The sequence below is a fragment of the Bombyx mandarina genome, chromosome 07 (genome assembly GCF_030267445.1).
Source record: "Bombyx mandarina strain Sakado chromosome 07, ASM3026744v2".
In the NCBI taxonomy this organism is placed as follows: domain Eukaryota; kingdom Metazoa; phylum Arthropoda; class Insecta; order Lepidoptera; family Bombycidae; genus Bombyx; species Bombyx mandarina.
The window spans coordinates 10,223,464-10,247,421 of NC_143214.1; the positions used below are offsets into that span (position 1 = coordinate 10,223,464).

A 23,958-nucleotide genomic window follows, 5' to 3' on the forward strand; every position below is an offset into this window, starting at 1 on the left:
CTTAGGACTTGCAGCCTATAAGAGACGTACTGGTCATTTCTTAACTGATAATTTAAAAGAGAACAGGGTGGTAAAATCGAAACAACTACTGAAGCGGTACGCAAAGGGAGGTCATAGAAAATTTTTGTTTACGAATGAGAATTTTTTTACAATTGAGCAACATTTTAACAAACAAAATGACCGTATTTATGCTCAAAGCTCTAAGGAAGCTTCCCAATTAGTCGACAGGGTGCAACATGGGCACTATTCAACTTCAGTGATAGTTTGGTGGGGTATTAGCTATGAAGGAGTGACTGGGCCATACTTTTGGGAAAAAGGTATCAAAACATCGGCACAAGTGTATCAAGATACCATTCTTGAGAAGGTAGTGAAGCCCCTTAACAAGACCAAGTTCAATAATCAAGAATGGTCCTTCCAGCAAGACTCGGCGCCAGGTCACAAAGCTCGCTCTACGCATCTTATCAACTACGGTTGTGTGGTTGACCTAAAGCAGCACCATCTCATCTCTTTCACGTCGGATAAGAGGACTAAGTGAAGAATGAGCTGCTATGTTCTGTGTGTATTTACCAGCGTACGGCCATCGCTAACCGGGATTTACAGGTGGTATAGCGTATTGTAAGCCCGTAGTAGCGACTTCGATATTATTTCTTTCATTCAACCACTCGACCTTTGCAACATAAAATCGTCAAACTCTATAAAAAATTTGGTTTTTTCTTTTTAAATCATAATGGTTTGGTTCCAAGCCACTACTAACATAAAATAGATTCATAAATATAAAATGCTGCTGCAAGGGATGGGATTAAATTATTTTCAAGCACAAATCGAATTCGATTTGCATTCGTTTGAGATATTGAATTATTTGATTTTCATTTTACTATTTTATTACTTTTACTATTGAATTTGAAATTGCGAAAATTTTTGATGTTTTCTCTCTTTCTTTTATTATCGGTCAATTGCTATTACGGCTTGTATTTTTAATACACACGTCTTGATTGCATCTGGTGTCTTATTCGTTGTATCAGAAACGAGATTCCTGATGAACACAATCAACAATTGTATTGTGTTTTATTCAGTAATTATTATACATATTATAAAATAGGTGAAAATATTTTTCATGAATTCAAATAAATAATAGTTGATTTAGTTTCTCTAATGGTTTTAGTATAAAGGTCGACAGACAAATGTAGTCTGAGGAAATTTGTTCCAAAATTACCTGACATTTATGCCTTTGAACTCGAACGATATAGCCGAAATAAAACTACTAAGTAATTACTATTTGTGCCGCGTATTGTAATTAATTCCGCACGAATAGATACAATTCTGTTCATTTCTGCTTTTAAGCAGCATGCATCTCAATTCGGAGGAAGCCTTTATACAATTAACACTTCAAATAAAGCACTATTCTGAAATAATCAAATAAATAAATTATTGTAATTCTGTGTCTGAAAACTTTTTATTTTTTTCCTTGTTTTTATTGCTTAGATGGGTGGCCAAGTTCACAGCCCACCCTGTGTTAAGTGGTTACTGGAGCCCATAGACATCCAAACCTAAATGCGCCACCCACCTTGAGATTTAATTTCTAAGGTCTCAAGTATAGTTACAACGGCTGCCCCACCCTTCAAACCGAAAAGCATTATTGCTTCACGGCAGAAATAGGCAGGGTGGTGGGGCAGCCGTATATATTTAAATTAATACTAATATACATATTATTTGTTTCATATTTTCAAATGCCTTGTTGAAAAATACTCGAAATTTTGGGTATTACAATGTACTAAGCCAAAAAAACAATCCGTGCTAAAGCAAAGTGAAAGGTTAAAACAATACTAAAGTCAAACAGAGTATAACAAAGTTATATTACAATATAAATTTACTTTCTACATCAAAAGAGTTAATTAGTGTAGGCTTTCCAGAGGCTTTCTGCGCGGAGTGTCTCAATGTATGAGTAAATATTATAAATGAAATTAAATATTACGGTTTACACAAAAGAAATATGATATTTACAAAGGGAAAATTTGTTGACTTTGAACGAGTAATTAATTCAGCTGAAAATTAAATGAAGACTTATTTTGGTGTTTTAACATTATCGGTATAGAAGAAGATGTATAGAAATGCTCCCGATGAAAAAACTTGTGGTTTAATTTTTGGGACGAAGCAAGAACGAATGAATTTAAGCTTATGATATAACTTATCGAGTAGAAATCGTCATTATCGGAGTACCGTGGTACCGCCTATTTCTGCCGTGAAGCAGTAATGCGTTTCGGTTTGAAGGGTGGGGCAGCCGTTGTAACTATACTGAGACCTTAGAACTTATATCTCAAGGTGGGTGGCGCATTTACGTTGTAAATGTCTATGGGCTCCAGTACCCACCAGGAGGGCTGTGAGCTCGTCCACCAATCTACGCAATAAAAAAAATTAAATTATTTCATATTTCTGTAGCGAACTACCCACAACCAACCTTCGATCTTGGACCTTATTAACGAATTTTGAAAGTATGTACGCGGTTAATGACTAGCAAGTTTTTTCCATTAAAATTTCCATCGGAGAGCTCCCTCCCCTCTCTCTCGTAATTGGTGATTTCGGGACGTTGACGCGGGTACGCCAAATTGGCTGTTGAAACTTCGACAAGACTCGTAATAAAAGCTTCGAATTCGACCCGTTATCGGCATTATTAACATAATGACTGTTTGGAACTCCTGCTTGAACAGGGAATGCTGTGATACGAAATATTAAAGGAACATTGGTTGTATATATATTTGTTCACTAATTGAATTGTTCAGAGCTGTAAATATATACGTTAGATATTTTTTTTATTTTTATTTTATCGCTTAGATGGGTGGACGAGCTCACAGCCCACCTGGTGTTAAGTGGTTACTGGAGCCCATAGACATTTACAACGTAAATGCGCCACCCACCTTGAGATATAAGTTCTAAGGTCTCAGTGTAGTTACAACGGCTGCCCTACCCTTCAAACCGAAACGCATTACTGCTTCACGGCAGAAATAGGCAGGGTGGTGGTACCTACCCGTGCGGACTCACAAGAGGTCCTATCACCAGTAAAAAAAAAATATAATTAATGGACTGACCAAATAAAGGTAGCTATCTCTAAACGCTTCCGTCAACGAATGCAGAAGAGTGGCTACGGTACGCGAGGAATGGCGACGTCTTGTGAAGCACACCACCACCCGAACTCATGACCATGACCACCCTACCAAGAGTCCAAACGACTAAAAAGAAGAATAGTATATACTTAAAATCATATACTCACCAATATCTACCAGCATTCAAATGTTACGGTGTACTTACCTGATGTTAGTTAGTTACAGGAGTCGGTAGACCTTATAACATGTTCCGTTGTATTCTCTGAGAAATGTTCCGTCCTTCAAACTAGAATAAATTGCTGCAGCGTGGCAGAAACGGGCATAATGGTATTACCAGAAAATTAGACTCACAATACTCCTCTATCACCAGTAGTTAGGTCCGTTATGATAAACGCCTTATCGTTGCCGACGCTGACTACTCCCCGACTTCTGCTCACGAAGGATCCAATCAGCGTCGACGCCCTAGACGCGTCCTTACGGATCCATCAGATCCATTAACCTTAGCACTAGACGCCTTCAACTCTAACACTAGGAACAGGCTTAGGGACCCCGGTAACCGTACTCGTCGAACTCGGCAAAGAGGTCGACGTACAACCTAACCTATTCATCAGCCCGCTGAGTTTCTCGCCGGATCTTTGCAGCGGGTCGCGATTCCGATCTGGTAGTAGATTCATTCGCGAAGCCAATGCTCTTGAGTTGTTAGGTCTCCTTTTGAGGCGCACGGCCAGCTGTTAGCAAATGCCTGCCTCCTGACTCAGCCTTTTCTCGCCTGTTTGTCCAAATATGCATTTCAAAAAAAATAGTAAATTTAATATTAAATCATTAATTGGTTTTATAAAACAATTTAACTGGTATTTACGGACTATTGGAGACTCATTAACAAAAGGGCTTTATTTGCAAAATGGAAATCCTACAATTATACTAAATAATTGAACTGAAAATTTACTAGTAATTATATTCAATTCTATTCTGAAACTAATCGTGTTAGCGGTTTTTCCTTTTCGATGGGTTCTGTATGAATTTTTTTTTTCATTGTTTTGGCGATCGGAGCGATTCCAATGGGTCCCTCATTAACATTTTTCGCTGTTTGTCGAGGATATTTTAGTTAGGCGACTTCCAATACAAGCTTAAAAAAAGGTAATATATGAGAGATTGTGACCCAGTAACGCAGCTTTCGCAACGGGTCAGGACGCAGCTCCGTACAAGACTACACTGCCCCAAAGCAGAGGCAGTGCACAATCAAGCCAAGTCTCGATATTTGCCGGAAACCATCTCCCGGAAGGCGTCTTCTTGAAAAGTAATGGCCAACCCTAAGACATTAGGTGAAACTAATCTATACTTCTATACTAATATATAAAACTACAGTGGTTTTTACGGATGTTCCGTTATAACTACTGAACCATGCATCCGATTGACTTGAAACTTGGTATCCGTGTAGAAAATACATGTACTTAGTGGATAGGCTAATATTTACCTGAGTGTTGAACTCCCTACACCAGTTGCGGGGGCGTTAATCATGAGAATCTTTGTGGGGGTGAGAAATAATAATGTTAATTTTAAATGCCCAGCGAAGCGGGCGGATACAGCGAATGTTTATATATAATTATTAAATAATTGTTACCATCAATACGAAAATCCATACATTCGTTAGTTTCTTTCTTTAATAATACAGCAATGAATGAAGATGATCATATTTTTATGACGAGTTGAAGGGGCTATTTTTAATCTCAGGAAATTGCATGTCGATTATATTTTAATTACAAAACTAACGCACATGTCACATCACACACATCAGCGAAACATACGTATAATAGCAGTAAATATATATCTGATTATTATAGATATATATTCTGTGATAGGTTATGAGCAAAGGAAAATTTTAAATTTACGGAACCCTATCGAACCCTTGTTTCGCGGCCAATTTAACACTTTCCTTTAACGAAATCAAAAATAAATTCTTGTAAAAATGACCGTCTATTTGCTAATTGGGCACTTTAGAAATTAAACGAAGACTTTCGAACCTAACAGAACTCAAATATCGTTTTTCATTCGCCAACAAACATGGCTTTGAAGAAGATGCTCGCATTAACTAAGGGTCTTGAAGATCCGACGCACCCATTGCTGGGGCCAACATTAAAAGCTTTATCCGTGTTTGGATTATGGCAAACGGGAAGTCGGAAATCTACAGTCATTTACAATACGTACCATTTCTTGACTTTTTTGTTCGTAATAACAGAATATATAGACCTTTACACGGTTAGGAAAGACCTTAGCAAAATGCTAAATAATTTATCAGTTACCGTTCTGAGCACAATCTGCATGATTAAAACGCTATCGTACGTCTGCCGCCAATCCCATTTGAAGGTTCTGGTACGCGAAATATCCGAACTGGAGCTGGAGTTGATGAAAACCACCGACAAAAACATAGTGAAACGCTTGAGGCAATATACGGTTTATACCAGAGCGGTGACTTACGTTTACTGGTTTTTGGTTGTCGGTATAAACGTTGTGCTACTTACATCTCCATTGCTAAGATACGCGTCATCCGAAATATATCGCTCGGAAATAAAGAATGGTACAGAGCCCCCTCCACTGATACTATGCTCGTGGTTCCCATTTGACAGCGCTAGGATGCCAGGCTACTTTTGGGCAACTATGGTCCATATCATTATGTCAATCCAAGGCTGCGGGGTCGTTGCCACATACGATATGAACGCCGTCGCTGTAATGTCTTATCTCAAAGGGCAAACGAGTATTTTAAAGGATAAATGTAAGGCTATTTTCGATGAGACAACCTCAACTAGGGATGTTTTGAATCGCATTAGAGATTGTCACAGACATCATAATATATTATTAAGGTGAGTGGTAATGCTTATTTTTTATTTTATTTCAGATATTATTGTGTGGGTTATTTTGTTGTTAGTTTATGTGGTTACCATGAAAACCATCATGGTAGCCAGACCTCATGACTGAGTCGCGCAAACAATAACGTTTTAGTAAATCTGGATAGACAATCCGATGGCGTATTTGTAGAGTCTAGATAACTCAGAATAAATGAAGCTGCTGATTTTAAGACACAGGCAATAGAGATGAAGATTGAGTTCCAACGAAGTAACTAATGAACCCTCCTTACATTAAATATATCTGAATGTTATATTTGATGAAAGTAATAATGCGTGTGGGGATTCAATCGCTGCATTAAGTTCATGGATATGTATCGTGTACTGTCTTTGAAAATAGAATATATGACATGAATATATCATCATTATAGAAAATCTAGAATGAGCAAAAGGAAAATGTTTTGTTTTTATTTGTAATAAATCTTTTTGGCGGTCATAACATATGGCGCTGAAACGTGGACATTGACCGTAGGTTAGGTCCGTAAGTTCAAAGTCGCTCAGCGTGCTATGGAAAGGTGTATGCTCGGAGTTTCTTTGATGGATCGAGTCAGAAATGAGGAAAAGAACCAAAGTAACCGACATAGCCCTAAAGATTAGCAAGCTGAAGTGGCAATGGGCCGGACATACGTGTCGCAGAACCGATGCCCGATGGAGCAGACGTGTTCTGGACTGGAGACCGCGTACCGGTAAGCGCACCGTTGGGCCGTTTCACCGTTCCACTTGCCGGCTGGACCGATGACTTGCGGCGATATGCTGGAAAAGATTGGATGCGGAAGGCGGAGGATCGTTCAATGTGGCGGACTATGGGAGAGGCCTACATCCAGCAGTGGAGAGATACAGGCTGATGATGAAATCTTTTTGTTGTAGACATTACTACATGTTCAATTCGCTGCTGTCACCCATAATGTTCGTCTACATGCTCATATGTTCATTTACGATCTGCTGCAGTATTATACAGTTGGATTCAGTAAGTATCCGATTCAGTAAGTTTTGTATTAAAATATTTGATTTGCTTGATTTATTGGTCGAAGCTCAACTCAATTTTTTTTTTATTGCTTAGATGGCTGGACGAGTTCACATCCCATCTGGTGCTAAGTGGTTATTGGAGCCCATAGACATCTACAATGTAAATGTGCCACCCACCTTGAGATATAAGTTCTAAGGTCTTAGTATAGTTACAACGGCTGCCCCACCATTCAAACCGAAACGCATTACTGCTTCACGGCAGAAATAGGCGGGGTGGTGGTACCTACCCGTGCGGACTCACAAGAGGCCCTACCACCAGTAAAGAAATTGGAGGAATTAAAAATATCAGTTTAGTACAAATACTACAAGTACTTACTACATTGTACCAAAATCGAGGTAGTACGATGTAGTTAGTAAGGTAGTAAGGTACTAACGTGGGCCATAAGCAGAAAAGAAAAAAAATGACGTTTATCAGATAATCCCAAGTATCCTGATTATTCATAATTAAGAAGGGACAAAAGAATATGGTTTGTAAGGTATTCATGTAGAATGGAAGGCGGTGGAATGATTTTTTGAATAGTTCCGGTATGTTTAAAAAGAAGGAAGATGCCAACTTCAAAAACACACGAAGGAGATAATAATTAACTAGATTAAAATTAACAAAGTCCTGTATAAGCCATACTGCCTTAATAATCATAATGAAACCAAACAAGAAACAGTCTTTATGTTGAATATTTATTTTAAAACGCGAATTCCTTATTAATTTCAAAATCTAACCACTCCATAATTATCAATTCCGATCTGGATAAAGCTCCATCGAGACCACAATGCTATGTAATTTTTCTAAGACAATTATAAGAAATATATCTTCTAAACATATAAAATAAAATTAGGAATTTTCTCTGATTCGTTTCAGAGTGAAACAACCATATCTCAGAGGATTTGGATCATACAGTACTCGATCGGACAGATTTCACAATTGTTTTTGTATTGCTGGCATAGCAATGAATTTGCTGCGAAGGTAAAAAAGAAACATGTTCCCTTACTAATTATATTTTCAATCAATGTGCTTTAATTGCTGTATTTATGGCCTTCTTAGTCTCGTGTTGATATCAAAATGTCAGAGATACCACGATGCCTAAGACTCCTGATAGTACGCATAAATAATCCCAAATAAAGGTGGCGATGTATTTAAAAAACAAAAGCAGTAATAAATTTAATCCAATTTTTGGTTAAGCAACAAAATTTGAAAACGCAGCTAAGTCCCATCTTTTTATTTTTTTATTACCCTTGTAGGCAGACGAGCGTATGGCCCACCTAATGTTGAGTGGTTATCGTCGCCCGTGGACGTCAGCAATGCCAGGGGCAGAGCCAAGCCGGTGCCTACCGTCAATAAATTTGTAACTCATCTGTCCCAAATTCCTCAGTTTGTCTTTAAATCCTCGTACGCCAATGGAGGTTTTCTCGATAGTATCGTAATCTATATGAAACTATTTCGGTAATTTTAATGGAGGCGTTGTAGTAAACTTATCTATCGTTGTGGAAATTAATAGTTATGTTGTAAAGAAAAAAAACCGATGACTATAGCGTAGAAATTTTAGGCAGCGCGGCAGCGGCTTGGCTTTGACCCTGGCATTGCTGAAGTCCATGGGCGACGGTAACCACTCACCATCAGGTGGGCCGTATGCTCGTCTGCCTATAACGGCAATAAAAAAAAAGTAAAGTAAATAGCTTTGTGCGTGTTTCTTGAATCCTATGAAAGAAGTCACAAGCGCACAGAATGTAAACATAAGCTGGGTTGAAAAAGAAAAAGAGAAAGATGTGCGCTCAAATTCTTTTCAAGCCTCACTTGAAGAAGGAAATATTATAGCACTCCGGATGTACACATGACGCTATATCCATTTATGACGGAAACTTATGAAAGAGTAAAACTATCTTATAATATGCGTCCCTTTTATATTTTTTATCGTCAGGATTTATTTTACAACTATCCGGCATCTTGTGGGCGTATAGTTCAGATTGTGCACGGAATAACTTTAGTCCAGTGCACCAACCATCTATATATTATTATACCTAGTCAGGTCATAAGTATTGTCACACAGTAAAAACTTTTCTTTTAGAATGCTGGTCACAAAAAAGTTTATTGAATTCGAATTTCAAATTGTTCATGAAAATAAAAATGTATACTTTTAGAATTTTTACTCATTTTTAAATATGGAGTAGACGCTTAAAGAAGACCGTGTTGCAGTTATTGCGTTGCATCGTTGCGGTTACGCGCCAATTCAAATTTTTAACATACTGAAAAATTTGAATATGACCAAAAGATTCGTTTATCGTACCATCAAACGATACAATGAAGACTCTAGTGTAGATGACAGGTCAAGAAGTGGTCGCCCTCGGTCTGTTAGGACTCCAGCAGTGATAAAAGCTGTGAAGGCGCGAATCCAAAGAAATCCCAAACGTAAGCAGAAACTGTTAGCCCTTCAGATGGGGTTAAGCAGAACCACGGTGAAAAGGGTGTTAAATGAAGACTTAGGGCTTCGGGCATATCGAAGAAAAACAGGACATCGTTTGAATGCTCGTCTAATGGACCTGAGACTGAAGAGATGCCGCGGTTTGTTGAAGCGGTACGCGGGAAAAAAATATCGGGAAATTCTTTTTTCGGATGAAAAATTTTTTACCGTAGAAGAGAGCTACAACAAACAAAATGATAAGGTGTACGCACACAGTAGTGAAGAAGCGAGCAACCGTATTCCGCGTGTCCAACGAGGTCATTATCCATCCTCGCTCATGGTATGGTTGGGAGTTTCTTATTGGGGCTTAACAGAGGTACATTTTTGTGAGAAAGGTGTAAAAACGAATGCAGTTGTGTATCAAAATACAGTCCTGACGAACCTTGTGGTACCTGTTTCTCATACCATGTTCAATAACAGGCACTGGGTATTCCAATAAGATTCGGCGCCAGCTCATAGAGCGAAGAGCACACAAGACTGGCTGGCGGCGTGTGAAATCGACTTCATCCGGCACGAAGACTGGCCCTCCTCCAGTCCAGATTTGAATCCGTTAGATTACAAAATATGGCAACACTTAGAGGAAAAGGCGTGCTCAAAGCCTCATCCCAATTTGGAGTCACTCAAGACATCTTTGATTAAGGCAGCCGCCGATATTGACATGGACCTCGTTCGTGCTGCGATAGACGACTGGCCGCGCAGATTGAAGGCCTGTATTCAAAATCACGGAGGTCATTTTGAATAAACTTTAGTGTCATAAGAATCTATGTTTTGTTAAGTTCATTTTGGTATATGAATGGTTACATAATGAATAAACTTGTTTCAATTATTTTACATTAAACATGTGACAGAATTTATGACCTGACTAGGTATATATAAAAATGAATTACTGTTCGTTAGTCTCGCTAAAACTCGAGAACGGCTGGACAGATTTGGCTAATTTTGGTCTTGAATTATTTGTGGAAGTCCAGAGAAGGTTTAAAAGGTAGATAAATATGAAAATGCTCGGAATTAAATAAAAATAACAATTTTGTTTTTCCTTTGATGTGTCCCCCGTCGGACGGATTCCTTTTGTTTGTTTTAAGTTTATTTTATACAAAAGTTTAGGTCTTTTATTTATCGATTGAGGCACTACAAAGTCTGCCGGGTCAATTAGTACAAAGATAAAAATAAAATATACGAAAATGAATGAATATTTTATTTTTAGTCCGTCGGCTATCGAACTAAACTAAATCATTCAATCAATAATGTTTTTCGCAGTAACATTTGAAATAATGATAATTAATAAAAAAAACGAATTTCTAAATTGAGTCTCTGTTCCTGATCTTTGAATTGGCATATCTATTAATTCAAACTTTGTGCAATTTTCGAACACTTTCGGGAAGGTTTTTAACGTAATACGATCAATTTATGACAGAGCAGCGCTTGAGTAATTATTAAAAAAATTGTGTTTCTCAAATATTCAATTATACTCACGAGTTCGGGCAGATTTTAATTATTACATAATAATAAAAATTTGAAAAATAAATTCTAGAAAATTCCTAATTTTTTTTTGCCGCAAGAAAATGTTTTTCAAAATTAGATTCTCCAATTCACGATGGAGGAGGCCATGTTTCATTAGAAGGTGATGATGTTAATTATGTTAATCAAATAATTAAATTCTTTGATTACATGATCCGGTTACATTACTCAGGTCGGAAAATGCTGTACAAATTCAACCAATTTTCTTTAAGTGTAGAACTTTTGTTGTTAGTTTCTCTAGGCAGACAAACCCGAGTGATCAAAACTATCTATAAATAACACAACGTGAAGCTTTCTGCTTGTCATCTTCTCAGTGGGTCGCGCTTCCGATCCGGTGGTAGATTCTGCGAGGCACTGCTCTTGCTAGGGTCAGTGTTAGCAACTCTCCGGTTGAGCCCCGCGAGCTCACCTACAAACGTTAGGGCGAAGCTGAAATAGCCTCTCAAGGCTATCAGCATAGGTAGAAAAGAAAAATTACTGCTTGTTTTGAGACAATATTCTGTTTTTCTTTTCATTTTAACTAGTACATTATGAAATTGGAGAGCCATATATTAATCACTAATCCAGCAGACTGTTTCCATTTAAACCGAATATATAGACTTCAAACGTAAACTTGTTTTTTTTAGACCAGAGACCTAGATAGAGGCGTTTACGAAAGCGATTGGACGAAAGGAGATGTATTTCTTCGACGCCAAATTCTGCTATTAGCCGGGAAATTATCACAAACGTTAATTTTGAACGCAGGTCCATATGCGTCATTGTCCATTCCTACGTTTATAACTGTGAGTTTCATTTGCTTTTTTCCTAGTTTTTGCTTATTATTAGCAGATTTATCTTAGCTACTTTGCCTTGCTGCTATTACTTCTTCATTATTTTTTTTTTTTAGCTCATGTATTATCGCTACGTTATTTTCTACTTTCAACTGTCTTGTTATAATAATCCACATTATATCCTTTGATTTTGGGAAGGCTGTTGGTTGAAAAAACTTAGACCAAATGCGGCATGTCTAATATTGGGAATATATTTTTCATGATCTTATCTATTGGTAGTCTGTGAGCATTTCATCAGCTAGTGTCTTTGATAGCAAGGCTAGGCTTACGTTTTCAGTTTTATTGGTATAAATAGGCAGAGGAGATCGCGTATTACCTGATTTTGAATAGTTACCTAAACCAATAGAAACCAATATGTGAATTCCACCACCTGCATTAAGACGTAAGATAACACATTATTGCAGTTGCCGTCTCAAATATTGTATTAAGGTTAGCTTCTGCATATTGGCCTTAATTTCCTCGTTTAATTTTATTACACCATTAAAAACTTGACTTTACACTTGTATTAGTAATTGTTCTCTGGCTCTTTACAGATTATGAAAGGAACGTACAGTTTCTACACATTGTTCTCGCAAATCCAAGACAGCGAGTAGTTTGAAGCGCTTAAGCTAACCTTTTAAAATAAAATATAAAATTTAAAGCACTATAAATTAACAAAAATATAAAAACCTTAGTTTCTTATGGTCACATTAAATGTTAAAACTGATCTTTGTGATTATTTTATTGCCCTCACAATATGCTCTTTAGGAATGTTTTTATATGACTTAATTTGAAATTTATTGTTTCGTAACCTTATTCTGTCTTATTTTGTAGGCAGGGGCTTGGCTCTGCCCCTGGCATTGCTGAAGTCCATGGGCGACGGTAACCACTCACCATCAGGTGGGCCGTATGCTCATCTGCCTACAAGGGCAATAAAAAAAAAAGATTATCTTTGTTGGGTATTGAAATACATATTTTCCCTTTTAAAAGTCGCATATATATAACATTTACTTACTATTATGTATATTTTGGCTTCGGAGTTTGATGTTTAGATTGCTTAACAAAACAAATTCTAGCATACGTTTTTAATAACGTCAATCACGACATCCTCTTATCCATTCTCTCCCATCTTAGGATGTCATCTGGAGCATTGGATTGGTTCTCGTCCTATCTTCGAGGTCGTCAGCAGTCGATACACATCGACGAGTCTTCGTCTAGTTGGTGTGATCTGCACTCTGGCGTTCCTCAAGGCGGCATTCTTTCTCCTCTACTATTTTCAATTTTTATTAATCTCATTACCGATAATCTTCAATGTGCGTACCACCTATATGCCGATGATTTGCAGCTTTATGCTCAGGCTGGAGTCGATAGTGTGTCTTCGGCAGTTGGTAAAATAAATAACGACCTGTCCTACATTAAATCCTGGTCTGACAGTTTCGGCATAAGCGTGAATCCCGCCAAATGTCAGGCTATTATTGTTGGAAGTCAATGCTTGTTGTATCGGTTGGATATGGCATATGTCCCATCGGTTATATATGATGGCTCAACCATCAACTGGTGTTCAGTTGTAAAGGACCTAAGCCTACTTATTGACTCCAGCCTGAGTTGGCGAGCCCAGGTCATTTCCGTGTGTCAGCGAGTTACACTTACACTCCGTATGCTTTACCGCCTGAAGAATTTCCTTCCGCCCGAGACCAAGACAATGCTCGTTCAAACTTTGGTCTTCCCCATGATCGACTATGGTGATGTGTGCTACTTTGACCTGAATGCAGATCTACTCAATAAACTTAACCGGCTTCTCAATAGCTGCATTCGATTTATTTATAATCTTCGGAAATACGATCACGTATCTTCTTATCGCTCCCAACTCAAATGGCTCCCCATTCGTCAACGCCGTAGCTTGCGTGCTCTCAGTACTCTTTACTCTTTGTTGCACTCCCCAAATCCACCTGCTTATTTAACTAATTCCTTTCAATACTTAGGGTCTGACCACAGCCGAAATCTTCGTTCATCTCACAATCTTCTTCTTCGCTGTCCTCCACATAGTTCTGACTTTTTACATTCTTCATTCACAATTCAGTCTATTCTTCTATGGAATGCACTCCCACTCAAAATAAGGTCGGCCACTACACGTGAAGCGTTTAAGACGAAGGTTCGAGAACTGTTTCTCAGAGAGTTAGCAGAGTCATCTAATTGATAATATTTGTTTATATATGTTTTTATATGGATATATTTATATATATCTATATATTTATGTATATGTATTTATTTAAGTACTATGTATTATGTATGTTATATATACACATAATATATGTTTAAGTAATATCCCCTTCATACTACACCTACCAAGCTTCATCTCTGCACTCCCCTAAGGTAGACTGTTAGAGAATGCCTATGGTATTAAGTCCGCCTTTATACTTTCTAGTATAAGAAGTTATAAATAAATAAATACGTAAAGACTGCAACTCTCAAAGCATATAGCAATAATTTTGCAAATTCGTACCAAAAATAAAAATCAAAAGTTTCCCAAACATTAAACATACAATCATGGTGTCATGGTTACACATTATTGTGTTATTTGTAACTGATATGTGTCATTTTAATGGACACATTTTGACAATACGTCCACCCACTTAACTGACAGCAATTTGTAAGCAAATACAATCATGATTTTATGCACACCTGTAATATAGTGTTTTCTTCGATTTTTGTTGGTCGTAGATATAATTAAAGATAGTTTTACGGTTTCTAACTTCTTATTTTAAAATAAATTGTATTTAGCTAAGTCAAATATTACTATTCAAATATCTCTGCCGTTGAGGCAATAATGCGTTTCGGCTTGAAGGGCGGGGCAACCGTTGTAACCATACTGAGATACCTTAGAACTTATATCTCAAGGTGGGTAGCGCATTTACGTTGTAGATGTCTATGGGCACCAGTAACCACTTAACACCAGATGGGCTGTGAGCTCGTCCACCATTTAAGCTATAAAAAAATTATAAATATTCCAATTTTAAGGGCGGGAGGACTCCGTACAGTAACACTCGTAATATACATGACATGTATATCTGTTGTCTCAAGGTTAATGAGGTCTTTCACATGATTTACAGTAACCGCGTAGCATCAGGTGAGTCGGTAGTGGTTTTTTTTTTTTTCTACTTAAGCTGATGGTCTATAGTCTAGAGAGACCATGTCAGCGTCACCGGGCTAGATATTGGGTTCATCCGTCTATGTAATGAATTAAGCAAATTTGATAGGTACCTAAACTAAAAAGTACTTACGTAAAATTAAATGAAGAAAAAAGAAGACAAATAGTCAAATGAATGACTAACCGTAAATGGTAAAATGGTACATAAGTTGGTAAATTATAAATGGTAAAAAGATAAATTAATGAATGATGGATATCGAAATGCTCGGTGTTAGAATGTGTGAAACTAAATCAATTGGTTAATTACTCATCAACCCATCGATGTATCGATTTTGTTTCTATCTAAGCATCGATGTTTCAAACTCGCACCTCAATCTAGGTGGCAACATTTGCGTTGTGATGACTATGGTTTCCGGTACCCATTAAAACTTAAATTTTCCTACTCTTTTCCTTCAAATCAAAACGCATTACTGCTTCACGTCAGAAATAGATAGAGTGGCGGTATTTACCCTTGCAGATTCACAAAAAATTCTAAAGCACCTATAAAAACATAGTTGACATTCTATAGTATTTAAAATGATTAGCTTCGACCCAGTGGCAAACTGACCAAACGTTATGTTTGTCAGAACTGACGCTCAAAATAATATTTATTTATAGAGAAAGTTCTTTCCGAAACATTAAAACCAATTTATTAAAGTGTCATTATGCTTGTCATCCTTTCTGTATGAAAATTCTCAGCATAATCAAGTATCTTACAGACTTTAAATAATAACCTTATGATTAGTGTACAAACATAAAAAGTAGAAGAACTGACTTACTAGCTCTACAATACAATTGGCACTTACAGCAAACAATAATTACAGCTTCAAAACATTTTTATGCTAGTGAAATAGTAAAGCTTAATAACCAATATTCGTCAATATGAACAAATCTCGTAGTACTTTTTCTCTCCATTGTACATACAACTGCAAATACAGACATGAAGGTAACACAAAAACAAATCGTGTTCTTACATAATTTAAACAAAATATAGTTCTGAACGAAAGATAATTTGTATTCAGTGAAACAGCACCCGCGTTACACGTGCGTTGAAAATGCCCAGTTCTTTTTTTGTGCCGAATTTGGAAAATCCCGATTATCCATCGTTAGGTCCGACTCTAAAGGGTCTAAAATATTGGGGTATGTGGCAATCGGGCGGGATTAAACGGATTTTGTACAATTCAATTCACGCATTCGCTACGTTTTTCGTGATCACCCAATACGTGGAGCTTTGGATTATCCGGAATAACGTCGAGTTAGCATTGAGGAACCTCTCTGTCACGATGCTTAGTACCGTTTGCGTCGTAAAAGCCGGTACTTTTGTCTGCTGGCAAAAATATTGGAGCGGCATTATCGGATTCGTCTCGAATTTAGAAAAGGAGCAACTGTCGAAAAATGATGCCGCCACGCAGGCCGCTATCGTCAAGTACATCAAATATTCACGCCGGGTCACCTATTTTTATTGGAGTTTGGTCACAGCCACTGTTTTTACAGTGATTTTAGCGCCACTGGTTGGGTTTTTGTCGTCACCAGAACGTGAACTGATAGCGAACGGTACTTTACCATATCCTGAAATAATGAGCTCATGGGTACCGTTCGATAGATCGAGAGGCTTCGGTTATTGGGTAACGGCTTTAGTGCACACTTTGATCTGTTTCTACGGAGGCGGTGTGGTTGCCAACTATGACTCTAACGCGGTTGTTTTAATGACGTTTTTCGCTGGACAAATGAAGCTTTTATCTATAAACTGTTCGAGATTATTCGATGATGGTAACGAGGTCATTAGTAACAATGAAGCCATGAAGAGAATTAAAGAATGCCATTATCACCACGTGTATTTAGTGAGGTTAGCGTATTGAATTTTATTTTATTAATAAGCTCGCGCGTTATCTGAGAATAAAACATTTCCGCCTATTTAATTGTTCGTCACATCACCCATAGTTATTTTTTTGTTTCCGTCAAGATCTTTGATTTTTTAATAATGTTTTGTACTTTTTGTTGAACTTCTATGTTTGTATTTTTATATTGAACAATCAATAATATACATAAATAATGAACCTAACTACCAATCCGAAACGATATGCATTTATTATTGCCTTAGAAGACAGGCAGCCATTTCTTAGTACGTGGTCATCGTCTTTTCTTAAAACTTTCATGCGTCCAAGTCTTAAGGGCTTGATAGCCTTATATAATAAAATTCAAACTTCAACCCTATGACTTGAGCGGATGGGGTAACTTTTGCGTAATAATATCTATGAGATTAGCTAACAACTTTACTGGTGTAGGTAGGACGTCAACCCGTCTGCTCATTTAGAGCAATAAAATTTTTCGTTTTTTTATTTAGTTTAATTAAATAGCTACCCAATATATATATATTTTTGATATTACTGTGACTATTTGTGTAATAACAATTCAATGTTAAATTTCAGGTTTTCCACCATTTTTAACTCACTGATGTCACCAGTCTTGTTTTTATACGTTATAATATGTTCGCTCATGCTTTGTGCGAGTGCTGTGCAATTGACGACGGTAATATATTGTTTTAGATCGTTTTTAAAGAATAACAATATGATCTTAAATATGATACGCCCTACCACAAGAATTAAGAGCAAAAAAATCGTTTAGAAAATTCATTTTAGCTATATTTTTATAAAATTTCATAGCTCTATCTATTTAGGTTCAAAGTTTTAGAGTTACGTAGAATTTTGATTCAAAAGTGAATTTTTTATTCACAGGACGGAACTTCAAACATGCAGCGTATTTGGATTTCTGAATACCTTATCGCTCTAATAGCGCAGCTTTTCCTGTACTGTTGGCACAGCAACCAGGTTCTATATACGGTATGTGTGTATCTTCGAATTCCTGCATGGCAATTTAAACTTTTGCGTCAAAGGGAAATTATTTGGTTCCAAAATGCTTTGAGCCACGTATGTATTTTGCAGCGCTTTCGTTGTGTTATATTTTGATAAATGCGTGAATGGTGATGATGATGATATTACAAAATATATATTTACCTATACAGGGTGTCCCAGAAAGAATGGATAATCCTGGAACACCTCATAGTAGAGCTATTGGGGACTAAAAAAAAAAAATTATTATTTTTCTATTAATTATTATATTTCTTAGGTAGTACCCCAATTATGTATTAAAAAAAAACATAATTTTCCATACTACTACGCGTTTCTGTAATATACAACAGCTGCAGAGTTAATATCAAATCCATAGGGTTTTTGGTGTTATAACATTCTGCTTTTTTTTGTTTCTCCAATAAATAGCTCTACTATGAGGTGTTTTAGGATTTTCCATTCTTTTTGGGGCACCCTGTATATAAAATATGAAAGATTTGGTACTGTAGATACTGCCAGGCATACATTGTGTGTTCCAGTGTAAAATGTAGCTTCATTCGATTCTATAATATATTTTAGGGTACACCCTCTTATCTGAATTCTAGGCAAGAAAATGTAGTTGCTGATTCACAGAAATTCCAAATTGCCAGATCATTTATCTTCTCTATTCTATTCTTCATTTCCCATCACTATAGAATTTATATTCTTGTCCATATGCAGTGCGTCTTGGGTAAAATTGTTACTGTATTACCGATAATACTGGTATATTGTGTATAAAGTGTATATAATATAAGATCAATAAGATTTATGTTAAGACATTACGTCATAATTTAATAAACTTTTTTGTTTTTGCCACTTTTTGCTAGAACAAAGTTCACGAATGGGTTAAACTCGTCTTTGTATTTATTATGTAAATGTATATAGTTTTGAATCTGTTTATATTATTGTTGATATAATATTGTTGCATATACAATACATAATTTAATAAAATTGTATCTGATGATACAGATTTTAGTTAAATGATAATGTAAAGAAGCGGGAATGTTTCCCTCGTTAAATTTTATAGGCACAGAAGTACTTAGATACCGATTAGGTTAAATTTATAGATTAGTTAGCTAAAATTGAATTACAGATTAATTAGCTAAGCATAGATTATACACGATACAAAGACACGGCAAAAGCGTTAACAAAAATATGTACCATAGAAATTTCAATACAGGCGTAATAAACACATTTGGCCTGGGGCTTTAGCCGAGTTTTTGTTCGTCTATATCTGTCCCCTTGCTTGGTATATCCTCAGTACTAAGAATCATAACTTATCCATTTGCTTTATCTTCAGTATCATGAACAACGTAACTAGCTCTAACGAGAGTTTAATTATACTCTATTCCAATTACGAAGTTCCTTTTGACACTCCTTAGAACGTAACTCTTCACGTTTCGCATAATTTGAAAGAATAAAAATATTTTGTTCATGGTCGAAAACATCATTTAAAAAATACACAATCAATCTAAATCATTATACAATTAATTAACACATACAATAACATAATAATAATATCTGTCTCATGGGACTTTGTAATTGGAATAATAAGTATAGACCATCACATGATAAAATGGCATCTTGATATTTTGCCATTCGCTTTTACGATCATCAAAAATGTTTTCCAAAATTTGTCGCTGCTGTAAAGCAAAGGAAAACAAAGTCCGAAGATTCTTCATGTACGTGTGCCAATAAACTGTTGCTTTTTGACGTGACAACGTCAAAAACATGACTTATGCTGCGTTATCTCGCTATGAGGCGTTCCATTTAAGGCTTGAAGTGCAAGCGAGAGCGCGTAACGAGCGACAAAGAGGCACAATCGGCCTCCGCGTTCGGCAGCGTTCGACATCTGTCTCTCTCCTACTTGAGTGAGCGATGCATCCACGTGGACAGCACAGCTGCTATACAATAATACATTTAATGTGTAATGAAAAAACTATGTACATTGTCAAAAAAAAAATTGACATAATTGTATTTATGCATACAAATAAATGTAACTTGATCAATTACACATAACATTTACCTTCTTCTCTATATCCATACAAAATATCTATCAAACAAATAAAATTAAAATTATCTTTTGAAAAATGAAACCATTCCATCAGTATTTTCTTATGACGTTGTCACGTTCAGCTATCGTCAGTAAACCGATATTACAGACAACCGATTTTTTTTATTAAAAACCCATAGAGTGCGGAAGTTGATGACGCGGTCTACTCGAGCAAGTGGTGGTCGCAAGGTCATCGTGTGAGACGAAGCATGCTGCTCCTGGCTGGACAACTCCGCAGAACCGTTGTCTTCAGTGCCGGCCCTTTCACTGATTTAACAGTTTCCACTTTTGTTGCCGTAAGTACTTTTTGGTACTGTTGAAAAGAAAATTGAGAAAGTACAATTGAAGACACGAGTGGATGAAGGGGCTAAGTACCATTTTTAAGAATTTTGAGTTTTTACATTAAATGAAGGTGTTATGTGCCTTTCAACCGTACTAGTGGTCCCTTGGTAGTCCCCACCTGTCCTGGTGAAACTGGAAAGGCCTTCGGGCCACCAGTAAACTTTCAATCATAAAAAAAAAAAAAAAAAAGGGAAAATTCGACTATAATGAATTGAAATTATAAGCTTGTACACTGTTATGATTCTATTGTCAAAGATCATTTTACTTACATAATGACAGATTTCGCCAAGGCTACACTTTAGACAAATATTAATAATGACAACCAATATATAATTTCTTCTCAATTTGACCATAGATTATAAGCAATAAGAAAAGTTTAACAACTAACATGCGTGTGTGTGTCAAATATATGGTATGTAGTGTGTGTAATGTTTTCTTTATTGATTTAATGTATCCTTTATGCATTAAAAGAATATTAGCATTGTGCACTTCTTCTCTATATTCTCTATAAGTGTGGAAAATTTCATACTCCTCCGTCCACGCAATTTTCGTAAAAAGGGATACAAAGTTTTTGCTTCACGTATTAATATATAGATTAGACCTTAAAACTCCGGGTTTAAAGGATATTTTTAGAAATTGCATGTGATGAAGGAGTTATGTACCAAAAAAAGAATATTATCACATTAAATGAAAGTGACATGGGCAATTAACGTATTCTTTAATTTTAAATGATTCCAAACAACAATATCCTCCATATTGGTAAAAAAAGGAAATATTTTAATTTCACGTTTAAAATAATAAAAATAACAGCAACAAACACATATCTCAAAAATAAATAACAAAAGTTTGTTGCCTGTTTTCTCAAAATTAACAAATTATACCATACCTCTTCATCTATTTATGTGTTGAATGCTGTTGCATCATCTTTTACAATGGCGGCATATGTTGATTACTTTTGCTATGACGAGCTTTTATTCTTATCATATTTTGTATTTATTTTTGGCAATTACAATCTTATCACATCTATTTTGCTAACTTATTTACTGTGTTTACAGCTTATATGCATATATACAGAATATTAATATTGCTGTGTCTAATTAAGCATTACGTATTAGAGGATTCCATTTAATAAGCCCATAATCCTAAGTGCCTTTATAATGATCCATCATGATCAGGTATTTTCCAAATCAGGACGATTCTTTGTTTCTCTTGCCGTTAAATATATATTCCAAGAACCGAACCTTATCCCAAAATTCAGGATCAAATTCAAAATAAAACCAAAGACCCCTTTCTCATTTACTATTCAAGTCTTTAGTACTATTCCCGGGCTATAGGTAAGTCCTCAGGCTTATTCAAATTCTAGACAATCGATCGTATAACTTTATACAACTCTGGATACTGTCGCGTCAAAATACAGATTTACTTTTACGTTCAGGATATAAAACCAGACTTTTCTATTTCAGATTTTGAAAGGCTCATACAGCTATTACACTCTACTCAGCAAAAAAGAAGATAACCTCGTCTGAACTCGAGCGAAGAGAAATATTATTAAGTTTTTATTCAAAACTAGCTGACACGACAGACTTCGTAGTGCTTCAATCGATAAATGAAAGACCTAAACTTTTGTATAAAATAAACTTAAAACAAACAAAAGGAATCAGTCCGACTGGGGACACATCGAAGGAAAAACAAAATTGTTATTTTGATTGAATTCCGAGCATTTTAATATTTATCTACCTTTTAAACCTTCTCTGGACTTGCACAAATAATTCAAGACCAAAATTAGCCAAATCGGTCCAGCCGTTCTCGAGCTTTAGCGAGACTAACGAACAGCAATTCATTTTTATATATATAGATAGATAATATGTATAAGATGCACTCGGAATACATCCATGATTTAGATTGGAAAATTCACATTGCAATTACTTTGGATGTACTGAATATGCCTATATCACCGCTTTAAAATTAAATTTATTTATGTATTGATCCAGAAATTTTAGAAACACGTGTGTGCGTGTGTGTGTGTTTGTGTCAAAATCGTATGTTTGTTTGCTCTTTATCTGAGTGCTTAATTTCAGTATTTAATATATTTGAACATCTATGGTTATCATAGTTTTTTTTTATTGCTTGGATGGATTGACGAGCTCACAGCCCACCTGGTGTTAAGTGGTTACTGAAGCCCATAGACATCTACAACGTAAATGCGCTACCCACCTCGAGATATAAGTTCTAAGATCTCAATATAGTTACAACGGCTACCCCACCCTTCGAACCGAAACGCATTACTGCTTCACGGCGGAAATAGGCGGGGTGGTGGTACCTACTCGTGCGGACTCCCAAGAGGTCCTACCACCAGTGATTACGCAAATTAAAATTTTTGCGGGTTTGATTTTTATTACACGATGTTATTCCTTCACCGTGGAAGTCAATCGTGAACATTTGTTCAGTACGTATTTCATTAGAAAAATTGGTACCCGCCTGCGGGATTCGAACACCGGTGCATCGCTACATACGAATGCACCGGACATCTTATCCTTTAGGCCACAACGACTTCTGTGTCCTAGATTTAGGCCAGGACAGGAGCGGTAATTTGTCTCTGCTTATTCAAAAATCTTCTAGTCGTAGACGAAGATATAGACAAACTGAAAATGGTGCAAATTAAATTTAATTAAAAAAAAAAGTTTCTTTTCAATTTTTAGTTTTAATTTGTTCATAAATAACAATAGATTACCAAAATACTATTATACTATTTACAATAATACTCGTTATGTGAATTATTTACACGATACTTACTACATTTTCGGAATATACATGTGTAGAATCATGGTGTTTTTCAAACATGCTTTTCTTAGATGTACTGGAAGCTATCTAATAAATAAATAATAAATATGTTTTTCTTTACTACACTACAGGGTAAGCAGACTTCTAAACAATTGAGAAAAATATCATGATATCTGTGAGCTTTGGTAACTACTTTGGTAAACTAGGTGAGCTTTGAACTGATTCTCCCTTCTAAGCAAGAATAAAAATAACGGCTAAATTCGTTGATGTTCTCTGATTTTCTCGCCGAATCTTCTCAGTTGGTCGCGATTTCGATTCAGTGGTAGATTCTGCGAAGCACTCCGCTTGCTAGGGCTCATCATCATCATCATCAGCCTGCGGCAGTCCACTGCTGGACATAGGCCTCCCCCAAAGCTCGCCACTGAACCCGATCTTTTGCTAGGGCTAGTGTTAGCAAATTCTCTAATGTTAAGCTCACCTACTGTGCGTAGCTGCAATAGCCTCTTAGGCTACTACCGAATAGGTAAGGAAAAAAACGTACCTGCTTGTGGGATTCGAACACGGATAAGCTACATAGCTTGATCCAAGTACACCGGCCATCTTGTTCTTTGTATTACTTGGCATTGAGTGACTGATAGAGGTCATTGTTAATCTTAATGTCATCTTTTTTTTGTGTATTAACCGTGTAGTCAGACGAGCATACGGCCCATCTGATCATGAATGGTTACCGTCGCTCATGGACGTCAGCAATGCCAGGGGTGGAGCCAAGCTGCCGCCTTCCGTATAAATTTATATCTTTTTTGAGATACGATCGAAGTCTCCACTGTAAATATTGTGTAGGGCGGGAACTGTAATCTGTATTGGTCGCTTCATTAATTAGATATATTCAGAGAGAAGGTTATTTTT

The 23,958-nt window shown here is 36.4% G+C and overlaps 2 protein-coding genes across 3 annotated transcripts; both read left to right on the plus strand.

Moving 5' to 3' along the window:
• Positions 1 to 5,123: 5,123 nt before the first annotated feature.
• On the plus strand, positions 5,124 to 12,522 carry Or-53 (olfactory receptor 53). 2 transcript variants are annotated; one of them, XM_089728763.1, is made up of 5 exons: positions 5,127 to 5,956; positions 6,866 to 6,965; positions 7,881 to 7,985; positions 11,622 to 11,777; positions 12,359 to 12,522. In XM_089728763.1, exons 1-5 carry the CDS (start codon positions 5,160 to 5,162, stop codon positions 12,416 to 12,418), a joined length of 1,218 nt encoding a protein of 405 aa, XP_089584889.1. In that variant the 5' UTR covers positions 5,127 to 5,159; the 3' UTR covers positions 12,419 to 12,522. The 2 variants fall into 2 exon arrangements, with proteins under 2 accessions (XP_089584890.1, XP_089584889.1); XM_089728764.1 differs by lacking the exon at positions 7,881 to 7,985 and having other exon boundaries at positions 5,124 to 5,956.
• Positions 12,523 to 15,883: 3,361 nt separating this feature from the next.
• Positions 15,884 to 23,094, plus strand: Or-27 (olfactory receptor 27). Its single transcript, XM_028169539.2, has 5 exons — positions 15,884 to 16,837; positions 17,421 to 17,520; positions 17,727 to 17,831; positions 20,070 to 20,225; positions 21,735 to 23,094. The coding sequence occupies exons 1-5, from the start codon at positions 16,047 to 16,049 to the stop codon at positions 21,795 to 21,797; spliced, it is 1,215 nt and encodes a 404-aa protein (XP_028025340.2). The 5' UTR covers positions 15,884 to 16,046; the 3' UTR covers positions 21,798 to 23,094.
• The last annotated feature ends 864 nt before the right edge of the window (positions 23,095 to 23,958 follow it).

Excerpts from the sequence above, each read along its gene's own strand:
- Or-53 (XM_089728763.1), top strand. The coding sequence starts at position 5,160 with ATGGCTTTGAAGAAGATGCTCGCATTAACTAAGGGTCTTGAAGATCCG. Across the intron at positions 6,966-7,880 it reads GTATTATACAGTTGGATTCA|AGTGAAACAACCATATCTCA; the intron begins GTAAGTATCCGA and ends GATTCGTTTCAG. Across the intron at positions 7,986-11,621 it reads GCAATGAATTTGCTGCGAAG|ACCAGAGACCTAGATAGAGG; the intron begins GTAAAAAAGAAA and ends TGTTTTTTTTAG.
- Or-27 (XM_028169539.2), top strand. The coding sequence starts at position 16,047 with ATGCCCAGTTCTTTTTTTGTGCCGAATTTGGAAAATCCCGATTATCCA. Across the intron at positions 16,838-17,420 it reads CACCACGTGTATTTAGTGAG|GTTTTCCACCATTTTTAACT; the intron begins GTTAGCGTATTG and ends GTTAAATTTCAG. Across the intron at positions 20,226-21,734 it reads CAGTTTCCACTTTTGTTGCC|ATTTTGAAAGGCTCATACAG; the intron begins GTAAGTACTTTT and ends TTTCTATTTCAG.